The sequence below is a fragment of the Patagioenas fasciata genome, chromosome 2 (genome assembly GCF_037038585.1).
Source record: "Patagioenas fasciata isolate bPatFas1 chromosome 2, bPatFas1.hap1, whole genome shotgun sequence".
Taxonomy (NCBI): domain Eukaryota; kingdom Metazoa; phylum Chordata; class Aves; order Columbiformes; family Columbidae; genus Patagioenas; species Patagioenas fasciata.
In genome coordinates this window covers 9,329,774-9,354,985 of record NC_092521.1, presented here as the reverse complement: position 1 = coordinate 9,354,985, position 25,212 = coordinate 9,329,774, and the positions used below count along the sequence as shown (strand labels likewise).

The window sequence follows — 25,212 nt, the reverse complement described above, 5'->3', positions numbered from 1 at the left end:
AGACATCTGCACCTCTACTTCCCACCCACTTACAACAAGTGTGATACTGACCACACTGTATCCATTAGGGGTACTTAATATCTCACTGATGCAGCTTGTTTAGAACCTGGCTTGAAAAGCACAGTATAAAGTAACTCCTGAGAACTTGGTCCTCTGAAGGTCTCACTGCAGAGCAGCTCTTACTGTGACCATCAGACCATTGCCTATATCTGAACAGGAGCTTCCTGAGCTGCCCAGTGATGACTTCTTGAGCTCCTACCACTAAGCAGTGAGGCTGATTAAATTTCAGTGGGAAATTTGCATCATTGCTAGTCTGTGTACCTCATTCCCTTAAACAACAAATAGAAATGGCAGATAAGGAAACTGAGCAGCTTATGAGGTCCACAAGAAATAGTTAAGGTGGAGTCTCCCCAAGCAAAACCATAGTCACGCAGATGAGGCAGTGTGGCATGCTGAAGGGACACCTGCTGACACCAGCTCTCACTGAGGGCTGTGCTTGTAACATCAAAGATGTCCATCTCCTAGATTGGGTTGTCCTAATGGACACCCTAGGCCATTCATGACTAAAGTGCTTGTGTGACCACAGCAGCTAAATTTGACTCTTGAAACAGGGACCTAGGATGGATCCTTAACATCTCTCCCATGATAGGAGCCAGGTCTGTAAGACCCAGAGAACAGTTGTGTTGACTGTCTTCTCAAGTCACTGATTTCTGAGTCTTTCAGTTTTCCCTTATGTATCACCTAAATACAGCATAGATCCATCAGGAGATGACAGGCATGTCAAGTTTGTTTCTTCTCCAGAGAGGCCTACAGCTGCCATAACTGAAGCAGTGTGATGCCCATAACCACAAGCTTTCCAACGGTCTGAAGCACACATTCCTCTGCTGGTATCACCCGAGAGATGGGTGGGAGGGCAGTGGAATAAGGCTTGATTACACTGCTATGTGACAGAGAAGGTTCTAGGAGCTAATGGAAATGTGGGAAGAAATATGCACAGGGAAAAACACCTTCAATTTGATTACAATAAAAAATTTATTTTGATTCATATCATACTGAAAAATTAAATAAATAAAAGGTCAAAGAATGATTGAGACTCCCCACCATCAGAGAAAAAAATTATTATCATAGTCGATCATGTAGTCAAAGAAAAACAGGAACAAAATCTGGTAATGGGAGAGAAAAAAGTGCTCAAGAGATTTGGCTTTGGTAAAAAACACAACACACACTCAAGGAGTGTTTCGGAGACTTTGAAGTGGTGGCAAATACAGTTCAAGAGTTCGAAGCCTTGACATGTTGCTATATGTTTTCCTTTGTTGTTCCTTTAAACAAAACAAACCCATAAAGTTTCTAGCAGGAACACAGTCTTCAACATTGACAGTGGGAATGAATTCTTCCCTCAACATCATCTGTTGGTATCTATCTCCTTATCCTGAAGGCATTTGAGCGAACAGCAAAATTGTGGAGAAACTGAAACAAAGATCTAATACAACAGTCATTTGCCTAAAGGACTCTAGAAAATGTTCCTCTGGAATAGAAATGTGAGGGCACAGACTATCACTCATCCTGCAGCTGAAGAGGACCACTCTGCTCATCTCGTGCTCTGAAAAACGGACACCAGTGGTACACAGTTACCGCTTGCTGTCAACAAGAAAATTAGATGGGATTTGCAGCTTGTTCCATGATGAAGACACTAAATCTATCCACAACAGTATAAGCCACAATGTTTCATATCTGCTGTCAGAAGCAGAATATTCAGGGGAAAATGGGAAATTTAATTTGGACAACAAAAGGAAACTTGCAGAACAACATGGGCTAGAAGATAGCTATGTTTTGCCACGTTATTTGAGCCCGAACTGACACGTGATAAAAAATAAAAAGAAATTCAGTGGGATTTGGGTACCAAACCACCATGAGTTTTCTTCCAAGTGATGACAGAAGAATGACTGAAACAGCAATTAAGTGTTTCTAAATTACTGAGAAAAAAAAATATTAAAATATTTGAAGCTTATGATCAAAAAAGTATCTCTAAAATCCAGCCACAGGGTGAAGAAAGCATTGGGATCTTCTGTAGAGTCCTTTCTCCCTCTTACAGTTGCTTTGCTTGTATTACTGTGATATCTCACCAGAAACATATTGATTAACAAAAACTGAAACAGTAAGACTGCTTCAAACAAACAAATGAGCATGGTTCAGGTAGAAATGTTTCATTCTTTTACAAAGGACATGTAGAAGACAGTAAGGCCATTGAATTTGCTGTGCCTGTGATATCCAGGTGAGTTCTGCTGGCCACCTTGCTTAGAAAAGGCCTTCTTGACATGAGAGAGGATCATGAACAGGTCTAAGAATGACGATTTTAAAGTCCTGCCCTTTCCATATTGCTAAACTGAAGGGTCACATATGTACATCAAAGGGAACTCAGTTCCCCATGTAATGTTTGGCATCCTCCTCTCTTTATACACTGTGAGTCCAGCAATACTCATGCAGGTAAAGCAGTTTATGTTGGTGAATTGTACTGTGGCCCAAAATACCACCTGACCGTGCCTCTTTTGCCATGAATTGCTGCCTTGGAGGGGAGTTCACATTTAATAACTGGCACGGAAAGACAAGGGGATAAATTTTGGACTGAAGCACATCATTGAGCGAAGGGCGAGGCTTTCGCTGAGCTCAAATACTCATCAGCTTGGATTTGCTGCCACAACTGATGCAAGAAAGACGAATAATTTAGGTGATGATTTTGAAATTGCCACAAACCTCAATCATCATAATCTATTAAAAATGAGAGTGGGACAATAATCCATTAATCTTATTTTCATGATATCAGGAAGAAAAATAAAACTGTTGTCCATTCTTCAGCACCTGAACATTGTTCTTGGATTCACACTTGATCTGTCCTTGGAGATTAAATGTGCTAATTCCAGCAAAAATCTGTGGATATGAAATCTTGCCTGTCACTTCCCTCCTCTCACTGCCTAGAGGTACTGACATAATACTCTAATTCCTCCAGAGATGCACATAATTTTGAAGTCTAGTTTACACTGTAGGATCAGCTTGTGTAGATTGTGTCCTTGTAGATGCTGCTACAGGGCAAAAGATTCCTTTTGTATGACTAGCTAATATCCAACCCATAATAGTTCTTCAATTTCAAATAAAGACTTTGCAAAGAGCTACCACTTTCTAAATTTGTAAAAAAATAAGAGGAAACGTTTCCTTGGAACTTTTGGATATTTTCCCATAAAAAAAAAAAGGTAAAAGTTACCTTTAAAAATTAGTATTGTTTGTGTTTGCTCAAATACAATATAGGAGCTGTTATTCTTGGTTTTGACTACAAAAGTATACCACATGGAGGCAAAACTTTGGTTAATTTTTCCCCCTTTTATAAAAAAGTTTAATTTAGGGTTTGTCATCTTTAAAAAAAAATCACGTCTGTTGCACAAATATAAAGGCACATAGAAATGACTGAAAGAAAAAAGTCCACTTTCCAACCTTAAATTGATCAAATGAAAATAAGCATTCCAGAGTAATTTCCACCAAAAAGAAAAAAAAAAATCATATATAACCGAACAAGACAAGTGGCTAAAAAGGCCATTTTTTGCTGGAGTTGTCAGTATTGTTTTCTCTCTCATTATGGCTGTATAGGAAGCAATATTAAATAATATACAATCAGAGATGATTTGATACATATCTTCTAGACACTATCAATGCGGAATGAAGCAAGGGTTGAAAAATGTGCTACTCCAGGCAACTTCATCACGTTTTTGCTTAATACAGCATGAAACCAGAAATAATAAATGAAATAGAAGAGACAGTTCAAAAAGAAGATCAACAGCAGAAGTGAATTCATTTCTTTGAGGTAATCCTTACTATGATGTTCAGAGCTGCCCTAGCTGGTCTTAAGTCCCAGAAGTTGTTTTGACTCCTCTTCAAGGATCTCCTGCCTTATTTGAAGAAAGAACAGACACACAAACAGCAGTTCCTGTGCCCAGCTTTCCCCTAATAGCAACAGGTAGATCTTTCATCAGTAATTCAGAAATCAAGCCATAGAGCCTAAGCAGAGATTCATTTATTCCCACAACTGATTGGTAGATTCCAGGTATCTGGAGATTGGAAATCACGTGCAGTGTGGAAGCTGGTCCTTGGCCGAGCTCCCTGCGGTGACCATTGCAGCAGCGAGACGCTCCAAATCCATCGCAGATTCACACGTTCAAACCTGGCCGGTGCCCAGATCATCTTCATTGGGCTTTGTTCTGCCGCATGTTGGAAATTGCAGCCCCCACTTCTCTCTGTGCTCAGGGTCATCTCCCCTTGAAAAAATTGATTTTTTCAATGGAGGCAAGAGTCAAAGTTACGTTGAACTCAAAATCCCCATCATGGACACCTGTCTTCCGGAAAGCCCCAGCTGAACCATTGTTTTCCCAGTAATGATGCCAGTGCCCTCTGCTGTCTGCTCCAAAACCATACACATTCACCTAGGAAGTAAGAGAGAAATAGTGTTATAGCCTGGAAAACAACTGGTCTTCATCTGAAATGTTGAAGAATCTCTCTTGATTCTCCTATCGGCAGCAGGACCTCGGTGGTGTCCTAAGCTATTCTGCTGCATGACATGATGCAACCACAGAATAATGGCCCAAGGCCTCCTCAAGAGACACTACATCCGAAGCTATTCTGACAACACCCCCATACCTGAACCCAGACAGAAAAGGAAATTTCTATCCATGAATTCTCATTTGGCAATTATGAAAAACACATTCCTGTCCCCTAAGCATGATGCTTGACCTCAGGAGGTCAGTGGTTTGGGATGGAAATCTCTTATTTAGCTGATTAAGGCCAGAAAGACTGGAAAAAATTTGGTTTTGCTTCTAGTCTTTCAAATGATGACCCATGCCGATCGTCACTTACATGCTTAATTATATGACATTTGCAGTCACTCTGGAGTCAGACGGACCTTATGTTCTTCGTGTGTATACTCCTATGGCCTTTCTCAATAGGTCATTTGCCAATGGCTATGCCTGTCTGCTCTGGTGGCGAATGTCCAAAAATACAGTTGACTTATTTAAACTGCGAGTGGCCATATGGCTGGTTTTGAATGGGTTATAGCCCACAAAACAAGTGTCCTAACCCACCCACACTATGATCAACCAAAATATGATGTTGTTTTAAACTGGTTTTGGTAATGTCAGAGCCTGGCTCATTGCCTGCTCACCAGAAAACAGGCTCCACCCAACCCACCCACCCTATCTGCCTTGGCTGTGGTACAGTTTCTGTCAACATCATTAAGAGCATTTCAATCACTTCTTCAATCAACACAGGCCTAGGTGACAGAAAGATCTCTTTCATCATCAGACCTGTGTCCAGGACAGGGATTTTATCAGTACAGTGATTTTTATCCCCCATGCTGACAAGCTCATGCTAGCAGGATTTTGTAGAGCTGATCTGGCCTTACACTAACTAGCCAAGTTTCCTGTCATGTAGGAGCATCTCACATCACTCAAGCCAGAGAATTTTCTCAAGTAACTGCTGGGGCAGAGGCATTTATCACAACCTACTGTATAAACCCACAAGGTTGAGTTTGAAAAGAGACCATCTGCACTCCCCAAATTGGCTAATGTAAGAGATGATCATTGAAGTTCTTCAGGTAGGATCATGTTTAAGATTAAGATATCTAAACGGAGGTCCCTGAACGTCCATTAGTCAGTGGTGATTCAGGCAGCACGGTCGCTGGAACCCAGGGAGCAATACTGCTCTCCTAATGTCTTATCATGCAGTTTATTTGCCCCACTGATTAGACAGATAAGACCTCACTGCAGTTGCCCAAACATAAGTGCCATTTGAGATGTCCTTGGGTGCTCAATACATGTATTCAAGGCAGGCAGATGTCACACAAAGACAAGAGATTCATACTTTTCTGGCCTGGCAGATGGAGACAGAAGGCATGCCCAGGGCAACACCAATGGCTCTAGATGCCTAAACAGTGAGACAAAATGTAGTTTGGGATTCCACTGACAAAATGGGCACTAACACCATCCATATTTATATGCCTTTGAAAGCCAAGTGGAATCTCACTTTTTATGTTTAATTACATTCCCCCCAAAAGCGTCTTAAACCCTACAGCTTGCTAACATGAAAAAAATCACTGTCAGTTGAGTATATTTGCATGTTACTGAGGACTCTGCATCTGTTTGAAGAAGCAAATGGTAGAGAAAATGGAGAGAGAGAAATAAAGGCTGAGTGGCCAGGGCACGTTCCTGGCACTTCAGTGTGAAATGTCCTGAATTTTTATCCATATATCCAAACACAGACCTCATCGCATACATGGAGTGCAAATATCAAAGACAGAAGGCCCGTGGAGGGGTATCTCCCATGATGCTGGAGCCAATTTTCATAGACGTATTTCATAAAAGCTGGATTATAAATGAGGATCTAGGCAAAAATGGAGAGAAAGACTCATTAATAAAATACCCTGGGGAAAAATAAACAACAAACAACAAACCAACAGTAGCATGTCATCCCTAAAGGACACTTGGGTAGGGGAGGAAGGGAAAAAGAAGTAATAGTTATTCCCTGAGGGCAAGTGAAAGAGAAAAATAAAGTCCCAGAGCTAAGCGCATTCAAGGATATTTCCCATGTGCAATTACACATTAATATTCCTTCTTTGGTCTTGATATCCCACCTGCTTACACTAATGTAAATCCTGGATGATTCTTATTGAAACCAATGAGCATGAAATGGCACGAGTTGGAAGAAAATTATGCATTCAGCTCTCCCTGTAGTGTCCTGCAGGTGAGCTCTGGGGAGTTGGAGGCCTGAGCAAGGCAAGTATAAGATTCCATCCGATATTTGATAGAATCATAGAATCATTTAGGTTGGAAAAGACCCTTAAGATCATTAATTCCAGCTGTAATTCATGCAGGAACGTAGGAACAATTGCATATTCTGCACAATACGCTGACCATGCCTTAGTATCGCTATAGGTACAGATCTAAGGAAATGAGAGGTCAGGTGTAAAGTATCAGGAAGCTTATCAGGTTGCATCAGCTGCATTCCTCCCATTTCCAAAACATGCTATTTTTCTATGCTGTTTTGTTTTGTTTGTTTGTTTTTTAAAGATGTAAATAGTACTTGGTTATCACCTGGGGAAATTGTGAGGCCATCTAATGGAGACAGAGTGCTTAAGATCAGACCTGAGTGCACAGTAAATCCGAGAACTGGTGGGAGCCGTTGGTTTCAACCACCTTCTCGCAACCAGGCAAAGAGAGGCTTTTCCCTCCATGCTGCGTTTGTAATTAGAGTGACTGGTTAGCTGCAGGGCTTTTCCTTTTACGAAGTCAGAGGTTAATTGCTGATATTGTATCTGTGTGTAATCGCTTCTCACAGGGTGTTTTGCATTGCACGACGTGGGAAGAAATACAAGCTTCTCATCTCTCTGCTCAGGAAGCTACTGCAAATCACCAGCCATACCCTGGGCTGGTGCTACTCAAGAGTGACATGAGTTTAACAACCTGTCATAGTGCATCTCACAAGGTTTTTGCAGAGGTTAATGTGTTTCTCACACCAGGTAGGGATGAGCTAAGTGATTATTTAATAGCCCCAAAAGTCCACAGTTTGGAGCTCAGGGATATAAACTAATATTGGTTAAAGACCTCATCTGAAGCCTTGGGCAAAACCCGACCTCCTGAATGAAGGACATGTGCTTTAATCTTTAATTTTAATGCTCTGGGGCTAACACATATTACCAACCCTTGAGACATTAGAAGCCTGAGCTCCTCTGAAAATCAGCCTCTCCAAAGGCTGAGAGAATTATACATTTTGCTGGAAGGCTTGTGGAAGAGGAAACATCTTTCACCTTTCTCTACATAGCCTGCCTTGGTTATGTCCCCAAACCATGCAGCTACAGAAGACAAAAGTCTTCGCACAGTGGCTAAAGTTGCAACATTGGAATGACTATCCTGCCCCATGGGAAACCCTGCCATAGGACACGTCTATTAGACCATAGTAAACTTGGGCAATGAATCATTATGGATTGGATGGACTATCTTCTGAGCACTGTAAGTGGGTAGTAGGTTTGTCCACCTTTGACCTCAGAGAGTTGAGGTCTGCTGACCGATTGCCTTCTGCACATCCACACAATGAAATAAAATGAGTCAGAAGTATTTTGTTAGCCTTGAGGGAAGTGCTACGGCACAGACCCTGCCCACATTGCTCAATTCTGGCCCTGTGCAAAACAGGGAATATTCCCTGGTCCGCACTATTCTTCAAACCTTGCTTGAACATTGCCTGGAAGAGTTTTAATTCATCTGTGACAAAATCAGTGTGGATTTAGCCTGAGCCTAGTCTCAAGGTTTGTTTAATTGGGTGCAGACAGTTATTACAACTGTGGGTTAGGAACCTTCTCCAAGAGCCATCGATACTATCTTGAATTCTCCCCTGACTTTAAAACACAGCATATTTGTTCAGAGTTCACTCAGCTCTTTATTCCAAGGAACTGAGCTGGGAGTGAGAAACATCCCTGGTGTTCAAATAGTCAAATTATTTTTAAAGAACCCCAAAGGCTTTCCATAGCTCAAAGTGCCATTACATCCAAATGACTGCAACGGATGGGAACAGCAGAACTGCTGTGGATGGTGAGCACAGTTGGCCAACTGTGAGCCTTAAATCTCCCTGAGCAGTACCAGAGGAAGCAAAACAACCTTCAGAACAGTGGTAATGCTCTGGTATAGTCACAAGAATAGTTTCTTTCCAATCTCAGTTATTTAGTGGTTGATCTATGTCCTGAAGGGCACACAGGGGCTAAACCTTTAGTTCACCTGAGCCTTGTGAAGTGTGTGTTCTGATTGTAGTTTTTATGAATATCAAGGGGTTCTTTGGATTCTTGCAGTCTCCCAAAGTGGCAAAAGACCTACAAGTAGATTAGCAGAACAAGTTCACAAATCAGCATCGCTTACCTTGTCTTTTTTGACTTTGATTTTCCGTGGAACCGGAACATACGTGCTGTTAGAAGAAAAAAATAACACCAAGATTAGTAGAAGTCGAACATGTTAATATTTTCCTGTATTTCCAAAGATAGAATATTCTCCATGTACAGAAATAATTTCAAATTATTTGAAAGCAATATATTCAAGCAATTGTTGGAAAATGAGGCTGCAATTAAGTAATACAGCATAAAAAAGAACTGAGGTGTCACTGAAGCAAGTTTATAGGAGTTAATTATTGACAGTTGTAAAGTCAATATTACGTGGAGATCATGACTTCTTGGCCTGTGACTGTTACAATCTTTGTGCTTTGATGAAGGAAAGGGCTTTGCATTTATTTTCATGGCAGGAAACCCTTTTCCCACCAGGGGGAGACTTCTCCCCTCCTAATACTTGTGGCTACCGCATGATTTCCAGAGAAGGTGGTAGTAGAGTTTGTAATTTCTGTGGTTATGTGCAATTCTGGCATTCCCAGTACACGGCCCCTCACCAACAAGCTATCCCCCTCTCCTCAGGGGGATGCTGAAGGCTTCCTGCAGTTCCCAGCGTCAAACTTCCAAGTCAGACCTTATGACTGGATCAAAATCACGAGTCATGTCTTGAAAACAAAAAGATCTTTTCTTCCCCATATCTCATGCACAGTGCGGGCTGGCATTGCACAGCTCATCACGAGTGCTGTAAAAATAATAAATCCCCCTGACTTTGTTTCAAGTAAGAAAATTCTAAACTGGCCTTGTAGCTGGACTATATCCCCAAATACACTCCGCATACTTTTTAGACAGGTTGTCATAAACCACCTAAACCTTTCAGTAATTCAACCTAAATGTTTTTACTTGTGAGGTTTTTTGTTTATTTTGATTTTTGTGGGGGCTTTTTTGTTGATTGTTTGGTTTTTCACTTGTGCTTTTGTTTTGTTTTGGTTTGATTTTTGGTAACAAGGTTCCTGTGATTAAAGTTTTATTTCTTTTTGAACCATGGATCATCAGCACTTCAAAACATTTGTCTAAGTCTTCCCAGACCAGTGGTGACCGAGCAATGTCCTCATCTCCTTAGGTATCTCCTTTTGCAAAACCAAGTGGAGATACATGGAAATTTTTCACTGTAGAGATTCCTGGAAGACTCGGAGAAGTCAAGTTAAGGTAAGTAGGCTAAATATATGACTGATGAGGTCCTGAAGGTTTTCTGTACCAAAAGGCTTTCCTAAGTCTTTTCTGGGACAATGCTCAGTCTTAGAGAGCCACTTTGAAATAGGACATCCATCAGTCAAATGGGACATGTCCGACTCATTCAGCTATCAATTCGAGCCAATATTAAGGCCATCTGCAGTTTGGCTTTTCTTTGGAACCATAATACAGGATGCTTATCTTTTTTATTTATTTATTCTCTTCTAAAATACCCAATTTCAGATTTTTTTTTTTTTTAACTTGATGCCTTCTCCTCTTTACAAATGTACAGTCAAGAATTCCCCTATACACTGTATCTAGCATTGTGTGTTTAAGGTATGCTCATAGGTTTATTCTGTTAGCCTAAAAGTTTTGTTAAATGCATTATGATTTGTGAGCTCATGATTTTCTGGTTTTATTGCTCCAGCATGTGCCAGGTTATTAATTATGCAAATTCCCTGCTCTGAGTATGGCAAAAGCCTTAAAATACTGGCATTTCTTCCATGGGGTTAAATTCTCACACGCTAATTTATACCAGATGCTTACCAAGCCCGTGTATACAATCTAATTACAAATATGCAATATATCCTGTGATTTATTAAGCAAAGATGTTCTTCCTTACATGTGCTGTGACTGCCTTGTAGTCAACCACTTATATCTTCCTGACAGGCTAAGGGGCTTACTCAACTTTACTGCTGCAACCCACTTGCTGCCACTTCTGAAGGTAAATACTCCACAAAAAATAGCGAACGGCTTTGCAATCTGGGCACGGAGCAGTGACAGTGCTGGAAATATGGATGGGTGACAATGGCAACAACTGGTCCTCTGTAGGTGCCTTTTCCGAGCACAAGGATGGATTTGATAAAGAGGCAGCAAGAGGTTTCAGTCAAAGGCAACTGAAGGCAGCTGGGAGCTTTCCATTGCTTCTGATAGGGTTTGCTTATAGGTTTAAGAGCAGACTTTCTCAACCTTTTTCATCAAAACACTTTCTAAAAGAAAAAAAAAGCCTTTCAAAAAAGGTGAAATCTTTCAGCCAATTTCTAAGTGTGTGCTGATTTTTCCAAGATATGAGTGTGTCCTGAAGATGGATTTTTTGTTTACAGACAACTTATGGCTGTATATACTAAGTGCTGTTGGAAAAAAAATGATAAAAAGAGACTAAACAAGATTTGTTACAAGCTAAGAGAGTCTTAATAAGAAATGAAAAGAATCTAAAATGTATTTGCCAAGAGAGAAAAGAAAAATGAAAGAAATAAAACTCCATTTGTTGTCCCATCAAAAAGTTTTCCTTAAAAATGTCAAGCAGGACTTATCCTCAGTCAGCTTGGACATACTTCTCCAAGCTTTAATCTTCTGAGGCTCTGAAACTGTGGTGAAAAAAAAGCTTAAATGTCTTGAAATACTTCTCTCTGGAATAATGCAATCTGATCTGCTGTTACTGTCTATGTGTAGCAGGGCACCACTGAGCAACCCCACCAGGCTGTGGCTTTACATCCAGCAGATAACCTCACACACAGTACAAATGTCATGTATTGCATTCTCTGGATTAGGAAAAGCCATTTTATAGGAAGGGAGAGAATCTGCTAGCAGGCATCCAGAAGAAACATGCATTTTGTTCACATTTCTAATTCTAGTTTTGCCATAAATGCATTAAGCAAGACAACATTTTCTTCTGAAAACACGAAGAAATGGAGAATAAATACCAGCATTGTGAGGCAAAACATGTTAAGTTAAATCTAAGGCACACAGGTGACACAGGGAACAATGGTGTCTCTTTGACACAGCTCTCAATCGTCTTCCATCAGGAAAGACGGACAGAACTCCTGACCAGGGGAGGATGCTGTGGATGGAGAACCAAGTGCCCCAGTCTGCTTCTGCTCTCACTGCCTTCTGTGAGCAGCCTGCACATCGCTCTTTGCCTCCTTGTCCTCTTCTGCAAGTGGAATAATGTATGTTGGAGGATGACTTGGCCAGCCAAGTACCTCAGGTGGGGTAATCCAGGTGTCTAGGACCACCAAATACCTGATTTTGCGACAGTTTTCTGATGGGTACCACTGTACTGCCAAGGGATGGGAGAGGAGGAAGGATGAGCAGAACGTCAAAATGAGGTATTGAACCCCAAAGCCACTGCTCAAACTGGCCACCTCCAGCAGCAAAAATTGCCTCTTTCTTTTATCTGAGACCACTGTGTGGGGCTGGAAAGAGCTGGATCTGGATCTTCTCCTCCAGGACTGCACCATAACATTAAGCTTTTCATAGAATGCAAGCGCTCAGGACTGAACCCTGACTGGAGAGGGTCTGTAAAGCTCCCCTAGGCCTTGTCAGAAGCAAGGATTTTCCCAGCATGGGCTTCTGTGTCCTACAGCAATGTATGGGGGCTCCCATCCCTTCAGCCTGTCCACTTGGGGCTGCCCTTACTCACAAGTTGATGGTGCCTGTGGTGAGAGCGGTGACAACCCAGCGCAGGTCCAGGGTTTTGAAGGGGATCAGGATCATGCTCACGTTTTCTGCCAGTTCTTTGTAGCTCTCGGGGTAAACGAAGTGGTGAGTGGTCTTGCTCCCAACATCTGATTCGTAGCCAGTGGTGGGGGCACGGTTCATTCTGCAGCCCAAATAATAAGAAGTCAGAGAGTGAGGAACCTGGAGATGTACTAGATACGTGCAAACATGTGTGATTCTTCCCCAAATCATTTGCTTCAGGTAGTAGGGAAATGCTGTTGTGGCTAAGGAGAGTGCTGTAAGCAGGTTCCTCAGACAACCTTAAAAAGGTGTTAATGGTCCTCAAGAAGGCTGAAATGACCATCACCCATGGTGGTTAAATTAAAACAAAATGAAAGCTCAGCTTTAGTGTGGGATTCCTTGGACTGAATGGGAGTTTCTGCCAAGCAAGTGTATCTCTGAGCACATCACTGAGTACCCTTTTCAGTCAACGGAGCACTGATCAAAAGAGCAGTGGGTCCATGAGGACATATCTCCTTTCATCCTAAAGCTGAAGCCTCCAGTAGGTGAGAAAGACATTGGCCTGAAGTCCATTGGGTTGACTTCTCACAGTTTCATTCTCCCCATCTGTACAGGTGTATTTGGATGTCTAGGGTCAAGGTAAAAAACATGATATGTGTGATAGGAAGCAGCAGATATTTCTTATGGTCCTCCCATGAAAATGCATCAAAGCCACAGTGACAAATCCAGGACCTTCTGCTGACACTTCATTTAATTGAACCTTACTTTGTAGTATGTCCCCTAAAACTGGTACCTCTACTTAGGATTGCTCTGCACACACATGGTTTGCTTTAGTAACTCTGGGTCCAGTGCATGGAGATCTGTTCGTGGCCCACCAGGGCTCAGGCAAAATGTGTTGGTGAAACAGGGCTACCTCATGTTGGGTGTATCAGGGAACAGAGCCGGCGGTTTCCCAACTCAGAACTGCAGAAATACCTCTACGCTTGTGTTCACTTCTGAAAGCAAAACTGGGCACACATCAGCAATTACTTCCCTGATGCATTAGCTCACTTCTAGTAGAGATTTGCATGTTTCTGTGGTGCAGTGTGATGCACATTAGGGACCCCCAAAATGGCCCTGCATGAATCCACATTGCTGTGCAACACCATGGAGAAACCCCCAAGCTGGCTCAGAGCAGAATGGAGTTTCTCTGCAACCCAGTGCAGTCTTCTGCAGAGACATTAACTCAGCTCCTGGAAGAGTGCAGGGAAGACAAGGAAGGATGTAGCTGATGAGGTGATGAGGAGCATCATACATTGCCAGACAACATGCTGCCCTGGTCACTGATAATGGGGGAGGTAAAATCTGTTATCAAGTCTATGCCAGGTTATGCTACTGTAGTGCTTCCTGAGGTGAAATAGTTAAGTTTCTTCTAACTTCCTCAAACGGAGTTATTAGCATAGGTAGAACAGCCTGCCAACCCACATGGGCTTGTTATTGATGTAGCCTCTTCTGTGCCAGTGACCCACATCATATTGTGTAGAAATACTCAGTAAAGCATGAGACTTACTATATTTTTTCTTGAGATTAGTCAGTCTAAGGTATAAAATACAGGGTTTTATTTCTGTCAGGACAAAGCCAAGGGTGGCTTCTTAGCTATTTTACTCACATCTTGCCCTTGGGTTTATGTACCTTGTCCACCATCCATGGTGGGGCTGCCTGCATGATGTGACAGAAGGCAGTGTTCACATGCAGGCTTAGCAAGAAGGACCAAGCAGGAATTTCCTTCCAACATGAAAGTAGATAATTAAACAAATAAAAGTGGGCTGCAATGTGGTGTTTGGAAGGAAAAGTGTCCTCTCAGATACACTGGCTCTTCCCTATGCTTGGCTGTATATACTAGGGCATGTGCAAGTGAATATCACGTCACCAGAGAGTTTGTTTGTTGGATTAACACACAGAAGGGTCACATTCTCTGCACAAATTTCCATGGGGAATCCTAAAACCCTTCAGATCCGACTTGATATCGCTAAAATATAAATGCAAGACTGGAAGTTTCAGTTCCAAGTTACAGAGAGTTTCTCCCTTGTCAGAGATGCAGGACTACAGGCAGGGCAAGGCCTCAGAGCAGAAACACTCTTCCAAGTGCATTAGTCTTTCGCTGCCATCCAAAAAAACAGCTTTTGAGTCTAGCAAAGGTTTTTCTGCATGAATCTGGAAACAAAGACCAGGCATGATAAGAAAGTCCACATGGGAATGGGGCTGTCTCCACAGCTAGGAACACGGAGTTAAGAATAAACGCACCTCAGCTGCCTCACATTTGCAACGTGCAGGACTGATGTCTATAGCTCTTCCCTTTGTGGATCTGAAGACCAGGTTGGCTGCCTCTACCTTTGAGGAGGTACTTTTAGCAGAGGGCAAGGCATGCAAATGAAGGAAACAACTCGCAAAATGATTTATCATTAATATTTAGACGTCATCTAAGGACTCTACAGCATGTCCAGGTCACACTTAAGCCAGGCAGCTTAAGGTGGCTTTAACAGTTCAAATAGTGGTGATCTTCTGCTCACGCAGTCTTGACTTCAATGCACAGCTTCCTGCTAAAAGTCATGTTGTTTCTTGGACTGTAACCCCACATACGTGCTATTTTCAATAGTAATTCCTCCCTTCCAGGAACTCTGACCTGCCCTGTGTTGATCCCAAAATTGTGCTGTACTGGCAGCTGCGGTGTAAAAGCTGGACATGTTGGAGATTAACCTAGCCCAGATATCTTGGCTGCCCTCTGGGTGATTAGCTCTGCTTACCTAGTTCCTGCTTGCGTTTCAGTGGGACAAAATAGCCAACCTTCATTATCTCGAAAGGAAGAGGCAATGCAACACTTAACAAGGCAGCTGCAGCCAACCAGTTGTCTCCTGTCCTCTGCAAAGTGACTTTGGCTTTACTACCCCACCATTGCTTAAGAATGAACCAGTGATAGAATGTCGAATCTCATAACAGTCAATTAAGTGTGTGAAAGATCATTTGTAAGTAGTAGTTGCAGAAATAAGTTTTACTCAAAACTGCAGGTTTTTTTCAGCTATATTTCATGGGCAGTTATGGATGGTGCAGAAGAAGCTACAGTATCAACACCAATACATGTTATTTTTCCACGCAAACACATGACATCATATCTCCAACACACACAGTTTACATCCCAGGAACTTAGATTTGATCTAACTACCAGCACTAGATATCCCCTGAAATGTTGTTTACTCACTTGTCCCCAAAAATACCTGTAAATCTTAACAGAGACATCTGGAGACGAGGTGATGCTTACTCACTCACCTGAGCACAAAGTCATGGGAGTCAATATCTTGACCATACTGAGACTGCAGAAGGTTTCCAGAGTTACCCACGACGGCACACCGTCTGCACGTGGAGGTGCCTCGCTCCTGCAGTGGATCTCCATCCCCGGGAATGAACTCAAACAATTCCTTCAGAGTAGCATTGATGTTCTTCGGAGTTTTCTCCCCTTGTAATTTCTGTTAGGAAGAAAAATCATTCCAGGTTGCCAATATAGCTAGATTTTCTGTGACCAAGATGTAGCTTCAAATGTCTTCTCAAAGACCAATCTTGCTTCTACCCACAGACACTGTTTTCTACAGTATGCAGGCTTTGGGCTGGGAGCAGAAGTGTGAAAAATAAAGTGAAAAATCCCTTCTAATTAACTTCTTAAACTTCGTTCCCATTTTCCCTTGCTTTTCCTTGGATTCCCTTACCTCCTCAGTCTTCCTAGCCATGGTGGCATAGAACATGGGTTCTCCCCAAGGCTGACTTTAGCAGAATAAATGTTCCTCTGGTGTCTACGAACCTAATCCCACCTTGGACCAGATATCTTCTGTTAGGGCACGTATAAGATTTCTTTTGACCCCCCAGGAAGGACAGAAGAGTCCCAGGGAACCTGACGGAGCACAGAAGTGGCTGATAACACCTTGTACAAATTTTGGCATATGCCAGAAGTGGGAGACGATATTCCAGACTGTGGAGCAACCAGCTGCTAGTTTAATAGAAAACTTCTGTAATTATTAGCTCCGAGGGTGGTAGATGCAAAATAATCTAAAAAATTCTCCAGGACGAAGAAAATCACCCAGACTCTGGTCATTGTATCTGTTTCCATGGAGGGAAACTCTTTTGTAGCAGCTCTGTGGTGCATGGTGGAAACAATGGCTGGATCAGGAAGGTACAGGCAAGGTGCAAGGCAGGTGATGGTTGGACACTCCCTTTCTGGAGCTCTGTTCTCTGAGGGCTACTAAAGAGGTTGAGCTGGCAGGCTCACAAAAAGCATTGCCCACTCTTGTGGTATCGCTTGTTTGCAAGTTCACAAAGGGAGAACAGCACCTAACACAAAATCTGCCCTTGCTCTGCCAGCCCAGGGAGGGAGAGAGGAGAAACACCTTTTCCCACGACTCCTGGCAATGGCCTGGGGTAATTTGGCTTTAGTTTCTGGTGCACTTCTCTTCCTTGTACCAAGAACTGCTAATTTGTCCTGATCTCTCCCTCTCACACACAAGCACACAGATGTATAATTTAATTTTCGTTTAAATTTTGTGCTGCCTTTTTGCAGATTTATGTAAAGTAACCTTCTTTACACTGAATTGAACAACAGATCCATGAAGCTCCGAGCTGCAAGACAACACTGGTGCTAAGGGCCAAAGACAAAAAAGACAAAGAAATTATATATAGAATCATAGAATAACTTGGTTGGAAAAGACCTTTAAGATCATCAAGTCCAACAGTTAACCTAAACCCAGCACTAAACCATGTCTCTAAGGAGCCTCATCTACACATCTTTTAAACACCTCCAGGGATGGTGACTCAACCACTTCCCTGGGCAGCCTGTTCCAATGCCTGACAACACTTTCCATGAAGAAATGTTTCCTAATATCCAATCTGAACCTTCCCTGGTGCAACTTGAGGCCATTTCCTCTCATCCTATCACTTGTTACTTAGGAGAAGAGACCAACACTCTCCATTATACAACCTCTTCTCAGGTAGTTGTAGACAGTGATATGCAAGACTTAATCTTCTTGCTAACCTACATGCTCATATATGGACTGCAAAAGGTGGTCTTCTATTAAAAGAGGTGAGCACAAAACTCTCACTGGGTGGAAGTAATTAAGCATGTTATTAATTTGGTTCGTCTTTCCCCTGCTATAGCTGATGCTGAGCAGTGGTAGAGACAAGAGCAAGGGCTCAGGTTACCCCAAATCTGAGTCCATTAGGAAGTGTTGAGAACTGATGCCAACCATGACATTGTCAAAATAGTCACTGCCTTCTCCAGGGCAGACACATTAATAGAAAGTACAAGTGATCCCTTTACTTAATTTCATTCCCTTAACCCACCCTGAGGGCAGCACAGTACAAAAGCCAGGTCAAGCAACCAAATGGCTGCACATGCAGCAAAAAGATAATCAAGATGCCCAGACAAGCACTGTCATTATTACCACGCATGTCAGTATTCAGCGGATGGTTCCATTATTTAAATGTAAAGTCTTATCATCTTCTAAATTTCTGTGTGATGCTACAAACACACGTTCATGTGTCTCAACTTTTGTGTATTCTTTATTAATCCAATCCAACCTGTTTTTACTCTGAATATATGAATAACAATGTTAGAAAGCCCACAGCCTTCAAAATAAATAGAGACTTTGTAGATGTCTTAGAGTATAGTATCAGGTGTGTACTATAGAAAAATCCAGGCTTTTTTAAAAAAGGAACTTATTTTGAGTTATTTGAACATGCACGTACATACATATATGCATAATCTCTTTCTGTAAAGGTGAACTGACTGTCTTTACGAAATGAAAGGGAAAACCACCAAACATGCACCAAAACATTTTTAAGAACATTATTCTGGGGGAAAACCAACCAACCAGCCAATCAACCAAAACCACAAACAAGCAAACAAACTATTCTTGAAGTGATTTTGCCTGAGAAAATTCAGATGTGGAAGGTAATTATCAGAAAATTATAAGAACCTCAGCCCCCTTTTTAAGATAAATTGTCTTTTCAGCCAGAGTTATAGCATCAGAAAGCATCTCGAGTATTGACTTCTGTTTGATGCATTAAAATGGTAAGAAACATTATCATGGACAGGCACCTCCATTTACAGAATCACAGAACCACAGAATGGTTGGGGTTGAAAGGAACTTCTGGAGATCATCCAGTCCAACCCACCTGCTAAAGCAGGTTCACCAGAGCAGATCACACAGGAAGGTGTCCAGGTGGGTTTGAATGTCTCCAGAGAAGGAGATTCCACAACCTCTCTGGGCAGCCTGTTGCAGGGCTCTGGCACCTCGAAGTAAAGAAGTTTCTCCTCATGTTTAAATGGAATCTCCTGTGCTTCAGTCTGTGCCCGTTACATGGACAAGGGATCTGCCTTTTCATTCTGTTAGGCTGCAATCAGTCTTGAGTAAATCCATTGCAACCAAATGAAAACATGGGCACCAACACCAGTGAAAAAGTAGGACACCACTGTCCTGCAATCCCTCGGTTGTACACAACCTCCACAGCAGAGATTATTACTTATGTGAGAGATTCCCACAATGACCTCAAATAGGATGAGGACCTTATTGCTCTGTGTCCTGAACATCCATACATTAAGACATTCATTCTCAAACTCATTAAAAGTGTTCTATTTTAATTTCTGCAGTGATTATGTGATTGGACTACACTTTTCAGGCCTCATCTTCAGTCAGCACTGGTTAGTCTTTGACATTTCAGCAAAACAGAGCAGAGCAGGCGATGAAGTTGATTATCTCCAAGGCAGATAGTTTTTAAATGTTCAGACTTAATGTGCAGACAGTTCTTTATTGCACAATGTTTACGTGACTTCTTGAAAAAGACTTTTAATAGCATTACAATTACAGGCCAATTATCCTTTGCTTTTCCACACCAGTTTTTTTTTTTTTTTTCCTTTTTTATTTTTAACAAGCTGCCACCAGTCCAACCTTTCCCCTAAATCAACAAAAGCACTGGGTGAAAGTGTCTCCATGCCATGCAAGACAGAGCCACATCAGTGCCATGTGGCTCTACTGGGACAATATCTTGCCTCCAAGTTCCTAAATGTGTGCCAGGGATATGTGTATGGATCTAGCTGCTAGAAGTGAGCTTAAATACTATGAAATAGCTGACTCCTGTGTCCTGAGTGAAGTGACTGCTTTTCTCAGAAGTCTACGCAAACAACAGCTGTGTCTAACGAAGTTTAACCTCTTGCCCAAGTCCAAAAAGCATCTTAACCCACCTTTTGTCCACATATAAAATATCACTAACACTGCAGCTCCCCTACCGAAAATATTTGCATGTCACTTGAGAGTCAACTCTTCACCTTAGTTTTTTTAAAAACTATAATTGGAAGTCCAGATTGAAGAGTTTCCTAATCATCTTTACAGGGAAGACAAACTACCCTGCTCTCCCTGCTGTAGAAACGCCAAACTTCACATACTGAAGTTTACTAGTTGGTTTTGCATATTTTGATTTTAAAAAAGAAAAAAAAAAAAAAGAAGAAAAAGAAAGTAACCAAACCAAAACCCCAAGAAAAAATAACCCTTACAATTTATCCACTTCCTTTCTTTACCCATGAATGGTTTTCTGAGGAACATCATGTTGCTCCTTCTTACACCACACTGTGCACAGCTCCATTAAGGATGACAATGGACTTTGCGACTTTACAAACTTCTCAGAAGGCTTACCCTGGGCTCTCTGGTACCATCACATCCCCAGTGACCACCAAGGAGCAATGCCCAAAACTCAGCTAAGGGGATGCAAGAGGAGGATGCGAATTCAGCCAAGTCTGATGAGAGGTAATAGCCTGGAGTGGTGAGGACATAGATACAGTCAGGAGAGCCTCAGAAGAAAGTTCTCATGCTGCCTTCGCATAAATCACAGATTCATAGAATGGTTTGGATTGGAAGGGACCTTCAAAGGTCATCTAGTCCAAGCCTCCTGCCATGAGCGGGGACATCTTCACCCAGATCAGGTTGCTCAGAGCCCCATCCAGCCTGGCCTTGAATGTCTCCAGGGATGAGGCATCCACCACCTCTTTGGGAAACCTGGGCCAGTGTTTCAACACCCCCATTGTAAAAAATTTCTTCTTCATGTCTAGTCTGGACCTTCCCTTTTTTAGTTTAAAATCATCACTCCTTGTCCTACCGTAACACGCTCTGCTAAAAAGTCTGTCACCACCTTTCTTATAGGAGCCTTTAAAGTACAGAAAGGCCACAATAAGGTCTCCCTGAAGCCTTCTCTTCTCCAGGCTGAACAACCCCAACTCTCTCAGCCTGTCAGTTTTCGACAGTGTATTAAATACTTCTTCAAAATCACAATTTATTAGCAGGTAGAAAATATCCTTCTTAATCTGTAATCACTGGTGTGATGTGGATGCAGGTGGAGCATGAACTGAGACACAGCCTTTGTGATGGACAGACAGGTGTAGGTTTGGGTCTGGTAGCAGCCAGACTACCAGGGCAGCCCTCTTGTGAGAACACACCCAGGCAGCCTGCGGAAGCTGGTGTAGTAATACTGGGTTTTGTGGTTTTTCTAAGTTTTTAAACTGTTTTTAAAAGATAAAGAGGCAATAAACCCCCATAAGAATCCCTTTTGCACAGCTACTAATTGCCTCACTGCAGCAGTTTGGAGGCATTAAGACTTGTGCAGCGCTTCCCAGCTGTATGATGTTGTACAAAGATTAATCCTGGCAACAGCCTGGTGGGGCAAGTCCAGGTAATCTCCATTTTGCAGAAAGAAGGAGAGGTGAAAAGGAAACCATTAATTTTAAAAATGCCTCCTTGGTCTGGAAAATATGACATTACTATTGTTATATTTAATGTCCTGAAATTACTATTTGTCAAAGAGATTAAGGTGAAGAACATAGGGGCTTTCAAGAGTTTGGGCTTTGTTTAATGATTTGTGTCTGTCAAAAAATATGCATTCTCAAATAAGAATGTAATGTGCATATATTACATAAATAACACACAATAATATGTGTACGACAAATTCTATGATTTATGACTACCATGGCTGGAACGAGTCACTTCCGTGATACTCTAAGGAGCAAAGACCCTGCGTCCTCCAGCTTTGTGTGTCCTCGTTTCTGGCTGTAGGACTCTTGCAGCTTGGCAGAGTGCATTGTAGTGCTTAGAGGGATTCATGATCTTGGACAACCTTCAGATCCACCTGTCTTTGCTATAGAAGACCCTGGAGCTGCAGCCCAGCATTGTGTACCCAGGGGCTGACAGGGTGGGTAAGGGGTAGCCCAGAGTTAGGTTCTCACCCAATGCTACAGGCTTGGGGAAAAGTGGCTGGAAAGTTGCCTGGTGGAAAAGGATGTGGGGATCTTGGTCAACAGACAGCTGAACATGAGCCAGCAGTGTGCTCAGGTGGCCAAAAAGGCCAATAGCGTTCTAGCTTATATCAGGAATAGTGTGGCCAGCAGGACTAGAGAAGTGACTGTCCCCCCAGCAGGACTAGAGAAGTGACTGTCCTCTTGTGCTCTGTGCTGGTGAGGTCCCACCTCGAATGTTATGTTCAGTGTTGGGCCCCTCACTACAAGAAAGACATTGAGGTGCTGGAGAGAGTTCAGAGAAGGGCAAAGAAGCTGGTGAAGGGTCTGGAGCACAAGTCTGATGAGGAGCAGCTGAGGGAGCTGGGGCTGTTCAGCCTGGAGAAAAGGAGGCTGAGGGGAGACCTTATCACTGTCTACAACTGCCTGAAAGGAGGTTGTAGCATGGAGGTGGTTGGTCTCTTCTCCCAAGTAACAAGCAATAGGATGAGAGGAAATGACCTCAAATTGCACCAGGGAAGGTTTAGAATGGATATGGAAAACACTTGTTCACTGAAGGGGTTATTAAGTATTGGAATAGGCTGCCCAGGGGAGGGTTTGAATCACCATCATTGGAGGTGTTGAAAAGATGCATAGATGAGGTTTTTAGGGACACAGTTTAGTGCCAGTGTTAGGTTAATGGTTGGAGTTGATGATCTTGATGGTCTCTTCCAACCAAAATGGTTCTATGATTCTATGATTCTCTCTCAATATGTCCAAGGCTGGTATCAATGTCACGCTTGCATCCAAGCAGTGTGACACCAGCTGGGCCTGGACATGTAGCAGGCACTGGGACTAGAGCCTGGAACCTGGGCTGGATTTGGTGTAACCTTCTGCAGCGACCATGCCACTTTCAGGGAGGTGAGCTCTTTGTATTGCTTTCAAAGTATCACAGACAGTGTCCCAGTTTTAAAGAAGACTTCTGGTGATCAAAGTATTTGGACAAACTTTCTACAAAGAGCAATCAAAATGTATGACTGAGATGCCAAGTAGCTCTGTTGCTGTCTTAAAAATAAGTGCAGCTTCCGTGACTTCCCCAGAGCATATGTTGGGGATGCCCTTTCGTTCACTGTCTGCTTAACAAATCTTTAAGCCATATATTACATTTCTTCCTACAAACACAAGGACTAAAAGCTAACATTTCTTTTAGATAAGCTAATCACATGGTCCCAAAAGCCAAGCTTTCTTCCAAAAAAAAAAAAAAAGAAAGCAAATCCCTCAAATATCATAAGACTCAAGATACAAGTTTTTATAACGTGGTAGTTTGTGAACAATGTGCTACAGATAAGATTGCCAGGGAACTCTGAGCCTCGTTTTACATCACAGTTTTAATCCATCAGCCTCAACAGGGTTATTTTGGATTTAGAACGGCAGGTTCTGATATCATATTTTCATACTTTCTGACCACCAAAAAGAATGCCAAAAGCCCTGAAAATAAAACAAGGGAATTATAAATTGTATGCTGTGTTAAAGCATATAATTCTTGCTGCATTTCCTTATATACATGTTACTAAATTTAGTGAAAACGTCCACAACATTTGTGTCATGGAATGATTAAAAACTTGCAGGTGAGTCAGCTCAAGGAAGTGAGAAAGAAAATATAAACAGAAAGAAATTCATCACGTAACCTAAGGTGCCAAATTCCAAAACACTGAGACTCTCACAGTCCCTGAGTGTAAGATGATGAAAGAAAGATGGATGGACAGACAGAGAGACACACAGGTAGAGAAGAAGAGTGAGAACCAAAAAGCAGTCTGGCAGCCATGTGAAGAGCTGCAAACAAGTGAAACCACCCCATCCTTTGGCCACAGATGTAATTTCATCTCAAATACTGGTCATCAGGCTCTGAAAATCAGTCCTTACTTTCCTAGGGATATTAATGCTACAGGACTGTTTGGATGAAAAATCCTTATTCGCATACACAGCAACAGGGGTAATGGGAAGGGAAGGTAGACTGAGCTTGGTAGACAGAGAGGTCTCTGGCAAGGGTTCTGCCTGTGTTTAGTTCAAGCACATTACATGAGTCTCCCCATGACAGGAAAGTCACAGCTTTATAATAAATAGCTCCAGTGAAGTCACCATCATCTCAGTTATGCATGATGAAACCACCACGTTGTCTGAAGTCAGTTCCCGAGAGTGAACGCATAGTCATTTCTCCCCTGAAATGTTTAAGGAATCTTAGGTCTCCCCGTGCCTTATCTTTCAAGTACAAATATAGTAAAAAGTCACAGATTACTGAGTTGGCAAAGTAAGCGACTGTAAAACATGGCCATGAGCAAAGTTTTTTCTAAGACGGACTGAAATCTCAGAATCACTTTGAAGATGAGCCTAAAAATGAACAGTGAAAAGGAAGTGCGGTCAGGATGCACCTGGGAATTACTCGCTGTAGAAATTACACTGTCTCAGAAATACTCAAAGCAATATATATAAAGGAAATAGATTGCAATGAGCTGAGACCACGTCATGTCTAAGTTTACCCAGAAGCATCTTCCAGAGGATTAAGGCAAGTATTTTCAGTAATGAACTGATTTCCAGTAAACATAACAGTTTTGTAAGACACCAAAATGTTTCACACATTCTAGTTGAAGAAAAGTTCTGGATGAAAAAAAAAATGATGGAAAAAGTGTAAAAATCTAAGAAGATGTATTTTTACCAACTAAGAAAAAACTACTTTGATTTTGTGTTCTGAAATGCTGTATTGCCTTTGAACTTGACCTGAATTCAAAAAATGAATGAAAATACTAAGAATAGGGTTAGACAGCCCTGAAAGTTAACGGACAGCTTCTAGTTGGGCTAGGGAGGGGGAAAGGAAGAAAAGCCTTTGGGCTGTCCTGAAAGTCACAATTTTTTAAAAAAGAAACAACGCTCACAAAATAAAATAAAACACCCTGTTTCAGGTTGAGCTGAATTCAGAATTTTGTAAAGAAATCCCAAGATCTTTTTGTTTGTTTGTTTGTTTGTTTTCTTCCTTTTTCTCATGTTTGAATGCAGCGTGGCTTTGCTCAGGGACAATGTACAACCCCTGGGGAGCAGAGCCCCCATAGCAGAGGCACCTTCCCCACCCAGCTGCATCTCATGGGACATCTCCTCAGCTGAATGCTGCAGTGGTGCAGCCCCCACAGTAATGCCAGGATTTGGGATTAATTATCCCACCCTCTCCTCAGCACCATCTTGAGATGCTGAGTGCTCCCAGTTTGGACCTGCTGGAGAGGGGCCAAAGGAGGCCATCATAATGATCAGAGTGCAGCAACAGCTCTGCTATGAGGACAGGGTGAGAGAGTTGGGG

At 42.1% G+C, this 25,212-nt stretch overlaps 1 protein-coding gene across 2 annotated transcripts in view; it reads right to left on the bottom strand.

Annotated features, from left to right (window-relative positions):
• Nucleotides 1-1,013: 1,013 nt before the first annotated feature.
• Nucleotides 1,014-25,212, bottom strand: part of ST3GAL1 (ST3 beta-galactoside alpha-2,3-sialyltransferase 1) — a 79,468-nt gene continuing 55,269 nt past the window's right edge. Inside the window, exons 3-7 of one of the 2 annotated variants that reach the window (XM_065831030.2) lie at nucleotides 15,893-16,089; nucleotides 12,552-12,731; nucleotides 8,940-8,985; nucleotides 6,298-6,417; nucleotides 1,014-4,466 (exon numbers count right to left, since the gene is read on the bottom strand). In XM_065831030.2, coding sequence (XP_065687102.1) covers nucleotides 4,293-4,466; nucleotides 6,298-6,417; nucleotides 8,940-8,985; nucleotides 12,552-12,731; nucleotides 15,893-16,089 — 717 coding nt within the window. In that variant the 3' untranslated portion in view covers nucleotides 1,014-4,292. The remainder of the gene's footprint in view (nucleotides 4,467-6,297; nucleotides 6,418-8,939; nucleotides 8,986-12,551; nucleotides 12,732-15,892; nucleotides 16,090-25,212) is intronic. The other variant, XM_071803782.1, reaches the window with a different exon arrangement.